General features: G+C 38.8%; 1 protein-coding gene across 1 annotated transcript in view; it reads left to right on the top strand.

The window, feature by feature from the left end:
- The first annotated feature begins 1,043 nt into the window (after positions 1–1,043).
- MMP20 (matrix metallopeptidase 20) overlaps positions 1,044–12,413 on the top strand; it is a 36,927-nt gene continuing 25,557 nt past the window's right edge. The window contains exons 1-4 of the mRNA XM_019525452.1: positions 1,044–1,208; positions 6,621–6,865; positions 9,951–10,099; positions 10,605–10,730. Coding sequence (XP_019380997.1) covers positions 1,083–1,208; positions 6,621–6,865; positions 9,951–10,099; positions 10,605–10,730 — 646 coding nt within the window. The 5' untranslated portion in view covers positions 1,044–1,082. The remainder of the gene's footprint in view (positions 1,209–6,620; positions 6,866–9,950; positions 10,100–10,604; positions 10,731–12,413) is intronic.

Here is a 12,413-nt window from a genome sequence, read left to right as displayed (position 1 = left end):
TTTTATACCCTTCTGGGCCTAGGCTGACTGAGCCCCATTGTTAGGTTTCTGTCAGGACCAGGCAGCAATCACACAGCTGTCAACAATCCCACATCTATCAACAATCAGCAATCCTCTAGCCAGGCTGAAGAGATTAATTGGGAAACAAGACTTCATATCAGAAGAGATCCCAGGGTCTTTCACAGAAATATATGCACCAGATGTTCCAGTTAGAGGTGAAGGAGAAAGTAAAAACTAAATTGTATTAATATGTAAGTAACTGATGTGTCTGCTGTGTTTGCTAAGATCATGAGATACTAAGGGTCTGATTCTACTTCACGTTTTAGACAGATAAGTATACTTAGGAACCTGATGTGAGATTTTAATTTCACCTTGCTTGAGTGACTGAAAAGCAGATAATACAAAAGATGAGCAAGTCTTCCTCCTTCTGTCCTCTGTGCCTTTTTGTGATTCAGTCTCAAAGGTAAGGTGACAGTGTGTTATACAAGTAGATGCATTAATGCATTTTCAGGATTTGAACAGAATGGAATAGTTTCTCACTTAGTCACCTACAACCACTTGGATACATAAAAGGTGGAATAGAATCCTGCCCTTAAATACTACTGCTAATGTCCATTCTCCATCAACTGGTTATAACATGTGCAGATGCTTCTTCTAAAACATTGCCTGGCAAAGTGCAGCCCCACAGGCTAAAAAATTCTGGGTGTCAGGTGGAGCATTCAAAGCAAGTGAGAGAGTCTATTTTTAAAAAAAGTAGAATATATATCCAAGAAGAGGTACCATTAAGTTAATAAGTTTCATTTGCATTTGTAAAGGTTGTTTTCTTGTGACTTCTTTAAGTCCGTGTTAAGTTAAATTTAAGTTAAGAATTAAGAATTAAGTTAGACTTTAAGTCAGAATTAAACTTTTTTCTTAATGTCTAAGTACCAGTGTGTTACCCTTTCATTAAAAAAGCAGCTGTATAATTATCTTTTGAGACATGAATCATCTTGGCTCTCAGTACATGGCCCTAAATGAGTCTATAAAAGAAACTCAGGGTCACTGACTAGTCTTATCAAACCATCTTTTGTATTTTGAAAGAAATGGAGATACTTCATGTCTTTTGTCCTTCTTTACTTCTGATAACAGTTATGAAATGTTCTGCAGCAGCCCCAGCAATGTATGCATTGCTGAAGACATCCAACTGGAGAGATTTTCATATTGCACAGGTTAGTAAAACCTGCACTCATTGTGGGAGATGATGTTAGTAAAATTATATAGATAGAAAGAAATAGGGGGAAATCCCATCATTTGTTATTATCTCCCTGGCAGCTAGCTGTACTTGGACACTATACTACCATAATTCATTGTATATGGTGTCTTTAGTAACTGAGTGATTCTTATGTACTTATTTTTTCTTACTAGGTTTTTATGGGTTTACCTATAGTTACAAGTAATTATTTGATGTTAGCTTTTTCTGTTATTATTTTGCATTGTAGCTTGGATATGGAAGCCTTCTTTCACCTTATACAGTCACCTCTACTTACCTTCTCAGAAAGACAATCAAGTGCTCTGTCTCTCCCAACCAAGGAAAGCAAAAAAAAATAGTTATGCCACTACCGTACTCTCCACCATGCCTCCCGGTGCGTGTATCTACACAAGATACTTAATGTGCAGTAGACTAATTCCACTGTGCATTAGCTCATCACTGCAAAAGCCATGCTAATGCACTAATGCACAGTAGAAATAGTCTGCTGCACATTAAGCATCACAAAAAGATGATGTACGTTTGCTACTGCACAATAGCACTGGCTACTGTGCATTTAGTTAGCACCTCATATTAGAGATACTAAACTTAATGTGCAGTAGCAATAGCACGATAAAGCACATGTAGATGTGCCCACTGGTGCTACATCCACTTGCAAAATGGTGGCCATGCACTTTTGAACTAAAACACTTCAGAGGTGCTTTAGCTCAAAAGCACACTGCAACTATTTTCTGTGCATTGATGCATGTATTGTTGCTTATACAACTGCATGCAGAGCAGCACAGTTCACCTCAGCTCATGTGCGGAGCAGTGGATCTCCAGCACATCGTGGGGAAAATAGTATGTGTATAAATGCCCAAGAGTTCTAAAATCCATTTAAAGAAAATATTTTCTCTATAGTTTCTTTCTTGAATTATTCAACAGTCACAACTAAATTTGGGTTTGGATAAATCTCACACCCTATACCCCACATTGCATCTGTATACCTGGGAGAAGAATTTTGTCCAAAATAAGTATTGATCATCACAATGTTTAGAGAACAGAAGATATATAGAAGGATGGCTGGGTGGAAAAAAAAATCAGTCTCCTAGCAACTTACAGTGTATGATATTGGATATAACTTAAGAATCTGTTTTCTCCATGCTAACACATCAGTGCTGATTTGCAAGGAAACATGAGTCACTGACTATGAATACAACTTGGTAGTTTGAACCCTACTAGTCTTTCATTGATACGATTGTAAATTGGAGTAACTCTAGTTAAGTCAATGGAATAATAGCAGCATAACCACAGTGTAAAGTATAAGTTCTTCTAGGCTTAATATACAGAATAAGAGCATACTACTGCTCACAGAGCTTTAAAATCAAAGCTATATTTTGAAAACTAGCTTGAACAATTTTGCCATACAGCATGTAGTTTACTAAATTCTATTAGTATATATTGGACCCCTTGGCATGTTTTATTTCATGTCAAAATATTCTTGTAAATGGTTTTTAACAAATATTCCAAATTAATTAAAGATAAAGAAAGCAAATGTAACATATTTTAAATAGATGTCATGTTTATGATATATATCTCAATTGTGAAATAAAGTCAAATTCAAAACTCTCACTTTTGTAATATGTGAATATATTTATTCTCAGTATAATAGTAGTATCTATCAGCTCCAACTGAGATCGGTGTCCTATTCTGCTAAGCTCTGTACAGGCCATTTATGAGGAAAATTTTTTCTTGCTTCATAGAGCTTCAAGTCTAAATAAACATGATGAAGAAAAGTGAAATGACATTCCCAACATCATGTAGAAGTAATAGCAATAGTAGTAGAATGGGAAGTGGAATTCAAGTTCTCTTTATTTCCATACCACACAAAAATAATATAGGGAAAGTCTTATAGCTGCATGGAAAAGACGTATCGATCCATCTTCCTGCAAAACTGTTCCCCATTGTACATGTACTAATATTTTGTCTCATCTATTTGTCTTATCATGATATGTTAGCTCACATATTTGAAGTCTAATTTTGCTGTTTTCTGTGTGTTTGATAGTTTCATAGTTTTCATAGGCTTGGAAGGGACCTGAGCAGATCATGAAGTCCAACCCCCTGCCATGGGCAGGAATAAATGCTGGGATCAAATGACCCCAGCTAGGTGATTATCTTAGCCTCCTTTTTCAAATACGTATTTACTGCTGTTTGCAGTAGCTTTTATTTTACTGGTCACCTGCAATTTTTTTCCATGATCTTTATCCTCTTCTAGATCATACACTTGTACAGACATCCACTACCACACCTTCAAACAATTTTGTTTACAGGAAAAATAAAGGCTGAATAGTAATTACCTGAAACAGTAATTACTTGGTGGACTAGGAGCTAAATTATAGTTTACACTTCCCCTTCTGAATCAAATCTGACTTGCTTTAGAATAAAATGATGTAAATAAGGAAAGCAGGACATGATTACATGTCCATATGAATACTCATTTTGATTAGTAGTTCAATTAACACTAATTTGATTAATTTTGATTTACCTTAATTTTGATAAAATACTGTTTGTGTCCAACCGAAGCATAGAAAAGTGATACAATGCACAATAGGTGACTAAAATTTATGAAACTCAAATTGAGGCAAAAAGAAATTACCAGCTGCTCAATAATTTCTTCAGTCTTGGTCTAGTGTCAATGATAATCTTAATAATTACAGTACATTGCTAATTACAGAATCATAAAAAAGACATAACTAAAACATCGTGCAGAATAGTTTTGTGTCTTTGAGCTTTTTATAAATTTCTTATAGGTTACTTCAGTTTTACTGATTGTATTGCTTTGTAACAAGACAGAGTTGGTGAAATAGAGCTGGTGAAAACCGCAATTCCTGTCTCTCAAAACTTCCAATATTTCAAGATTGATTTCATGCGGAATTGATCCCCCTCCAAAATCAATATTTTTTTATTGAACAGAATAATTTGTTCAGCTACATGGAAATCAGAAGTGTTAAATGGCACTCCTAGAGGAACTGGAAATTAGAGGGCAGGGCAAGCAGGTGCAGGGCTTACTGCTAAAATCTGGGATACAAAGCCCTGTCAGGGATGCCTGTTGACAATGGGAAAGAGCAACAGCTGCATTAATTTGCTGTGGCTCCCTGACACCATTGTGTCCAGATCTGTCCCAGTACAGCTCTCCAGTCCAGATCCAGCCCCGCAGGACCTCTGAAGTCAAGATCCTGGGGAGCCTTTCCTGGAGAAAGTAATTTGAATGTTTTATATTCCCATATTCTTTTTCGGCTAGGGTCCGTCACTGGTTGAAGTACATGGCACACAATTCCCTTCTGGCCATGAGACTTCCATTATATACTGCAGCACCTACATTGAACACCTTCAAGAGTAAATTGGATGCTTATCTTGCTGGGATCCTATGACCCCAGCTGACTTCCTGCCCTTCAGGCAGGGGGCTGGACTCAATGATCTTCCAAGGTCCCTTCCAGCCCTTGTCTATGAAATCAGATATCAGGGACTCATGGAAGATGCATCCATCCAAAAAGTCCAATCTGTGAAGGAAAATCAGGGCATGAGGCATCCACTTACAACTCCCAGGAGCCACCACAGTCACCAAGGCAAACAGAGACTGATGCTGAACAAACCAAAATGAAACAGAAGTATTAAGGCAAACCAGAATGTGTCAGTTCAACCCAAAACAAAATATTTTGCTTAGATTTTCCCAGTGGAAGTTGGGGGAAAAAAATCAAATGGAAAGTTTCAATTTTTCAGAAACTGCACTAACATATTGCACTGCTCAAAGCAACCTGTGATTCTGAAACACATCCTGAGAGGGAGAGGGAGCCAGTCACTTCTATGGCTGTCCCAAAACAGATCATTCCTACTAGGGCTGTGCAAAACAGCACCGTTTAGTTTCAACTTCTGTTCTGCCTTTTCAATGGGACAGTGTTTCATTTCAAGTTTCCTTTTGTTTCAAAAGCACTGTTCCATTTCATTTTGTCGAAACTGTTTCACTGTCTCAGCGCTGTTTTGACATTTCACCCATAGGCTATAAAGGGGAAGCATGAAACTGCCTATAACTTTGTCATTTCTCGCCTGATTTGGTGCAGGGGTTTCTTGGAAACTTCACCTCAAAGTCTTGAAAGCAAAACTCGTGTCATGTGTGTGTGTTAAGGCACAGTGGGTTGAAAACTGCAGGGATGGTAGCCCCTGCTGAGGCCATGAAACCTGACAACTTTCAAGGAGATAGGTGCAGGGGTTTCTGGGAATCTGCACCTCAAAATGTTCAAAGCAAAACTTGTATCACTTGTAAGTGTGAAGGCACAGAGAAAGCTCAGTTCAAGCAATGCTTTTTGTGCTGTTTTTCCATCTCTCCCCCAGACCACTGGGATTGGAAGGGACCTCAGGGAAGAATCATAGTCACTGGCCAGATAGAGATGTCAGTATCAGAGCAGTCCTTCCCCTGTCTTCCCCCTCCCTCTCCTTAGTTTCTCTTTAGCTGCAAGCAAGCCCAGCTTCAAAATTTGAAACATTTCAAAACTTTCAAAACATTTCAACTGTCCTCGTTTTGGTTTGAGGCTGTTTCAAGCCTTTCATTTCATTTCAATTTTGCTGTTTCAAGCTCAAAATGAGTCAAAACCTTGTCAAAACGAAACAACCGGCAAAATTTCACACAGCTCTAATTCCTACATCCTAAATGATCTGAAAGAAATAATGAAATGGGCAAGTTAAGATATATATCCAAGAAAAGTCTCTATATTAAGGAATCTGATCTGGCAAGATGAGCTCACTGATAAACGTACAGCTACTTTTAATCTATGGCTTGATTTCAAGGCTCCTTGTGCTGATACTTCTACAGTGGGGCTGCCATATATTCATAGAATCATAGAATCATAGAAGTAGGGTCGGAAGGGACCTTGTAGATCTTCAAGTCCAACCCCCTGCCTGGGCGGGAGAAAAAACTGGACTCAAATGAGTCCAGCCAGGTAGGCATCAAGCCTCTTCTTAAAGATCTCCGGGGTAGGAGCCAGCACCACTTCCCTAGGAAGTTGATTCCAGCTCCTAGCTGCCCTAACTGTGAAGTAGTTCTTGCAGATGTCTAATCTAAACCTACTCTCCAATTATTTGTGTCCATTGTTCCTTGTCATGCCAGGGGGCACTAGGGGAAACAATGTCTCCCCCAAATGCTTCTGGTCCCCCCTAGTGAGTTTATAGACAGTCACCAGGTCCCTGCCATCCCAGTATTAGTCCTGTCTAAAATATGCATTTCATTTATAAATCAGCATTGCAATTATCAGACTTAATTGTTATAGTATAATAATATCATCAATAGATGTAGAATGAGTGTTACACAGAGCTGTTCTTGACTCACTCTTCTCACTCTTAGGAATATCTTGACAAGTATTATACACAGAAAGGAAGACACCAGGTTGGGGAGATGGCAACAGGTGGCAGTTCCATAACAAGGAAAATTAGAGAAATGCAAGCATTCTTTGGTCTTCAGGCTACCGGGAACTTGGACTATAACACTATAAGTGTAATGAAGAGGCCACGCTGTGGTGTCCCTGATATGGCAAACTACCGCCTGTTTCCAGGAGAGCCCAAATGGAAAAAAAATACATTGACCTACAGGTAATGTGTTTGAGTCTTTTTGGTTGGACTTTTGTTTTGGTGGGTTTTTTAAAGGTATTCTGAAATGTTCCTCTTTGTACTTTGCATTTTTTGTCTCGTGTACTCTGCAAACAACATTTGTAATGAACTCTATAGGATTTTTTCTGTGAATGCACAGGGTATCAAAGAAATCACAGGAATAATGTATAATAAATATGCACCGTGCAAACCCATTGCAGGATTCTTAACCTCGTTTTCTCTTGTTTTTGCTTTATAAAATCAAAAAGAAATTAAATTTACAGCCTCAGTTCACAAAATGAGACAATTTTATTACACACTGGTCGAGTCTGCACAAGACACTGACTGCACAGTAGCTCATGACTACTGCGCAGTAGCATCACATGGTAGGAAGCGTGATGCATTGCTACTCCACAGTAGTCCCAAGCTACTGCACAGTCAGCATCACAAAAAAGCCGTTTCTCAGTGCAACTGTGCAGTAACTCTGATTACTGTGCAGTAACAACTGCATAGTCAGCATCTCATGTAGATGCAGCCATGGATTTCTATGACAGTTCTGACATAACCTATCCATGACCAAGTTTTAGACAACCCCAGAGTCCTGGCTGCTATTACAAGATATTACCAGTAGGTGCCAGCAACCACATACTACAACAGTCCTACTAGTGCCAAAGTGAACTCAATTACGTCTCCCACAAGCAGTAAACAAGATGAATTAGATTTAAGGATTGCAGAGAATATCAACTGGATTCTTTAAAGAAGGTGACCCTTAGTTGGCTTTCTTTTATGACACGTCCCACCATTATGGTCCACCCATCAGTGAACAGACTTTTACATTTGTCCAGTGTCTGGTGGGCTTTGATCCTGATTCATGATTCCAAGGCACTCTATACTTATAATAAACAGAATACAGTGCTATACAGTACTAATAATAACAGAAAATGTGAAATAAAAATATTGGTGTATATCATTTGAAATAAATATAATTTGATCAAATCTGGCTCCCTATCTGTTCATATATATCTATTCACATATATATTTAAAAATTCAGCAAGCTGAATATCTCACACAGCCTTCATTCACAAAGGGAAATGAATCTAGAATGCTGCAGTACTGAGCCTGAACATTAAGATCTTATGCTATATTGATATATGGGCAGGATCATAAAAACATCAGTATAAACAATAAAACAGCGGAGTTAATGTTATGCAACTTTCTCCTGCATGTTTCACAACTTTTTGTCCATCTATTCAGGCTTACTGCAGAGCAGAATTTTGCATACAATTGCTTTGATGTTTATCAAAGAAAAAATAAATTACCTGTGGCAAAAAGGTTCATGTCAAAATTGTCTCAGTTGCTCACCATTGCTCATAGCTCACTGAGAAGATCTGCAAGGAGAAGCCATGAGTTTGCAGTGGCTGGGTTTATATTTTGTCAGGTATTGATACACACTAAGGATGGGCAAACAGGGCACGTCTACATGTTCATTAATGTGCAGTAGTTACTGCGCATTTTGTTTGGTACTTGCCTAATAAAGTCATAACTTGATGTGCCGTAACTACATTCACTGCACAACAGTGCCAGCACACAGTTATTTTGTGATACTTACTGTGCAGTAGCTTAATAACACTGTGCAGTGGCATATTAGCATGGGTTTTGATCAGCATGCTACTGTGCAGTGTTATTAAGCTACTGTGCAGTAAGCGTCTGGTGTAGATGCACCCACAGAAAAGTAGCTGTAGACTTACACAGTGAAGGGTCTGTCTTTCAAAACAGAAAAAGTGGAAAATTCAAAGAAACTTATTCTCATACTATTTTTAAACTACTACTTATGTTAGACTTATGTTAATGACAAGAAACTTGTACCAGCATTTTTTTTATTTTTAAGTGCAATTTGACTTGTAGAATTCAGTAAGAACATAGCAAAAAATTAGAAAGTCCCCACATTTTCCTCACATACATGATTTTCCCTTCTCTCTGTTTGCTTGAAAACATTTTACTTGGCTTTGTTTTCAGCTTGGGATGGGGGAGGGAATTTGGCCATATAAATGATTCTTCTAGACAATTCCCCCACTGATACATATGACTGCCAGGCTGGACATGAAGGATGCACTGTCATCCCAAAGGGGGCAGTGAAACATCAGGCTAAAGTAAAAACTTAGCAAATTCCTATCCAGTTCAAAACTGATTTTATTCCATTCTCAAAATTCATTTTATTCCTTTCTCCTCAACCTGCACCATGCACAAAACATGACTCTTCTATAAAGACTGTGTCCAGGACAATTTTGCTTCACCTTTGTGCAAAACATGTACTTAAGGTGGGGGGGGGACTCCAAGCAATAAGTAAAACATTTTCTTTACTATTCTGTATGTCAAAAATTAATACTAGAAACTTGGGTGAAGAAATCAACCATAAAACATTTTAATTTGGACACTAAAGGGTGACATTCTATTACCATTTGTTGGTCAAGATGTTATTGCCATATGGTCATCTAGGTCAGTGGTCTCCAAACGTTTTTGATCGTGCACCCCTATCAGTAAATAATTTTGAGCACGCACCCCCAATATATGTATATTTATTTATTTATAATTTATATACATGTACTACTCGCGTACTGTACGTGACCTGTGACTGTCTGACATACGGACCGAGTGAGGGTGCCATTGTCAATCCGTATATTAAATATTAGTAAAGCTTAATTTCTTTCTTACTTTTTTAGATAAAAAATAAATATAAATAGAAGTTCTAATATTTTCTTCCCGCACCCCAATGGATCGTCTTACACACCCTCTGGGGTGCATGCACCCCACTTTGGAGACCACTAGTCTAGGTCATTAGGCCATGCGGCCACATCAACAATCAAATGCCCTGAGGCACACCAGGAGGCTAATATTACTCTCAGTTAATTAAACTCAAAACGTAGTATATTGATAATAAATTCAAAACTTATTGTACTAAAGACAAATGCATGTACTCATGTTAGGATTTTCCACCCTTCTAAAATAATGCTAAATATTCTTGACTGTCTCTTTCAGGAGGATTGTCCAGAGCCAAGGAGCTGCATTAATATATTTATTATTCTTATAGAGTATCCAAATACACTTCCAGTTTGAGTCATGCAGAGGTGGATAAGGCAGTAGAGATGGGGTTAAAAGCATGGAGTAATGCAGCCCCTTTGGACTTTGTGAGAGCAAACACAGAAGAAGCAGATATTATGATATCATTTGAAACTGGAGGTAACTATTCAACCCGCCGCCATTATGGTGAACATCAAAGATGTCCCATTGTTCTTGTTGAAGATCAAGCACTTTTGCCCCCCTAAGATAAAATGGGTAAAACGTTGAAAATCATTAGTTATTTGATTGAAATGTATACTTTTTTCATGGTAGAACTAGAACCTAAATTAGTTATTCTGTGATGCCATTTTACCTCTATCTCACAGTGTACTATGTGAACATAACACCTGCAGTAGAATGGATACCTGCGGCCTCTCTAAATGTGTTGTTCATCCTCTTATTGGAAGCAGATTAATACTCCCTTTCCTGGGGATGTTCTCTAGCCCTTATTTAGACCCATGCTTGTGAAAAAGAACTTTGTCATTACTGCCTCTGATTGGCATCATATGAATAGCATTGCATTTTCATTTTCAGAAAAATGGAAGTGCTTTGCTTCCTCATTAGTAAATTATGCATTTATGAAATCACTGTGAATTTCCTACTATGCTCTTTTACTGTTTGCTAGATCATGGTGACTCCTACCCATTTGATGGCCCACGTGGGACTCTGGCACATGCTTTTGCACCTGGTGAAGGATTAGGCGGGGACACTCATTTTGACAATGCAGAGAAGTGGACAATGGGAACAAATGGTAATGTGTAGTGAATGTTGAAATAGTAAAGATATAGTATACATACATATACATATATAGAAATCAACATACAGTAAATGTTGAAGACATGAAGTATGGAAAAATCCTTCTTCATCATAGATAAACAAATCATCTTTTCACTGACAGAGCTGAGAAACAAGCATAACCCAACAACAAAATAAAGACTATCAGAATATTTTAAGATATAAATGGACAAAAGGAGAAATTAAGTTATTTTTGTTGAATTTTAAGTTAGACTCTGAACCTGTAGATAGCAGTATACTTTCTCGACACTCTAATAGACAGGGTTGAAAATCCACCATAAATATTCATTTGGGGTTAAAAACCAAGAGAATGTATTAACTTGGTATAAATCAAAGCAAGTATGTACAAACACATTTAAAAGTTGAAAGAGTCAAATTTCATTCTTCCAAATCTGAAGTAACTCAGCTTCCCCAGGATCTTATTTCTGACAAACAAATGTGGAAATAAGAATGCAATTTAGTCCATCACAGTTTGTGACAATGGTTAATATGAACTATGCGTATGTTTGCTGCTGTGTCTTTACCCAGGAGGCTGTCATTTAGCCATGTGTATATAGAGTTACAGCAAGATAGTCACTGAAGTCAATAGTCATCACTTGTTTAATGATTGTTAATCATCAGGTACTTAAAGAGCTTTGGTGGATCATAGCCAGACTGCTCAGCAACTTGCAGACATGGGTAAAATTTCCAAAAGGACCCTCGGGATTGTGTGTGTTTGACCCATGCCTTCTGCTGCCCTCTCACAGCCAATGAGCTTACTTCATTTTCCTCTTCTCTGTCACTAATCAATCACTGTTCTCTGCCTGCAAGCTTGTCAGTGCCATTTTGCTTCTCCATCTGTCTTTAACAATATCCCTCTTCCAGGATAACACCAGCTGACCTCCCTGAATCTAAACCCAGCACCTGACATTTGATAAGTGAAATCAGACTCACCCACCCCTCTGTGTTCTGGCCCTGAGACCCTGATGAAGCAGTTGAAGTCTGATTTTCATCAGCCCCTGATGGCTTCTGTAACAGAGACCTTGGGCCTCTCTGTTCTTCTAAGGGAGAAGTAGGCCAGCGAGGGAGCAATGCAAGCCAGGCAGGGCTGAGCACCTGCAAGCACCTGCAGGCAGCCCTGGAGTAGTCTGCTGACCAGAAAGGGGGCAGGGCCCTGGCAGGATATAAGCCTGGGGCTTGGGCTGGCAGGGTAGTCTAACCCTGCAAGTCACGCAGTTAGGAGCTGATGCCCAGAAGAGATACCCAGAGACACTAGACTGACTGCTTTGGTGCCTGTAGGAACAGCAAGGCTCAGGGTGGAAGATATGCCAGCACAAGGGATGAGCACAGGTTTTCCATCTTAAAGAGGCAGAGGGCTGCTTCCCCTTTATGGTTATGTTATATCCAGGGGCTCAGTGTTTGTATTAATGTTATACCAGCAGTTTGGGTTGGGACTGCAGGGGGTGGGGGTATACAGAGGTCCCATTGGTATCTGTGAGGATGATGAAATCATTGAATCATTGAAAATGAGAACCTGATGGTGTTTAACACCAAAAAATGCAAGGTTCTCCACCTTGGGAAGAAAAGCGTGCAGCACCTTATAGGCTCGGCAGTGCTACGCTGGCTAGCACTACGGAAGAAAGATTCTTGGGGGTCACCA

This window comes from Gavialis gangeticus, unplaced genomic scaffold, assembly GCF_001723915.1.
Source record: "Gavialis gangeticus isolate Ggan-Ray unplaced genomic scaffold, GavGan_comp1, whole genome shotgun sequence".
Classification (NCBI taxonomy): domain Eukaryota; kingdom Metazoa; phylum Chordata; order Crocodylia; family Gavialidae; genus Gavialis; species Gavialis gangeticus.
The sequence above is the reverse complement of the archived record's forward strand: the minus strand, read 5'-3'. Positions and strand labels throughout refer to the sequence as shown.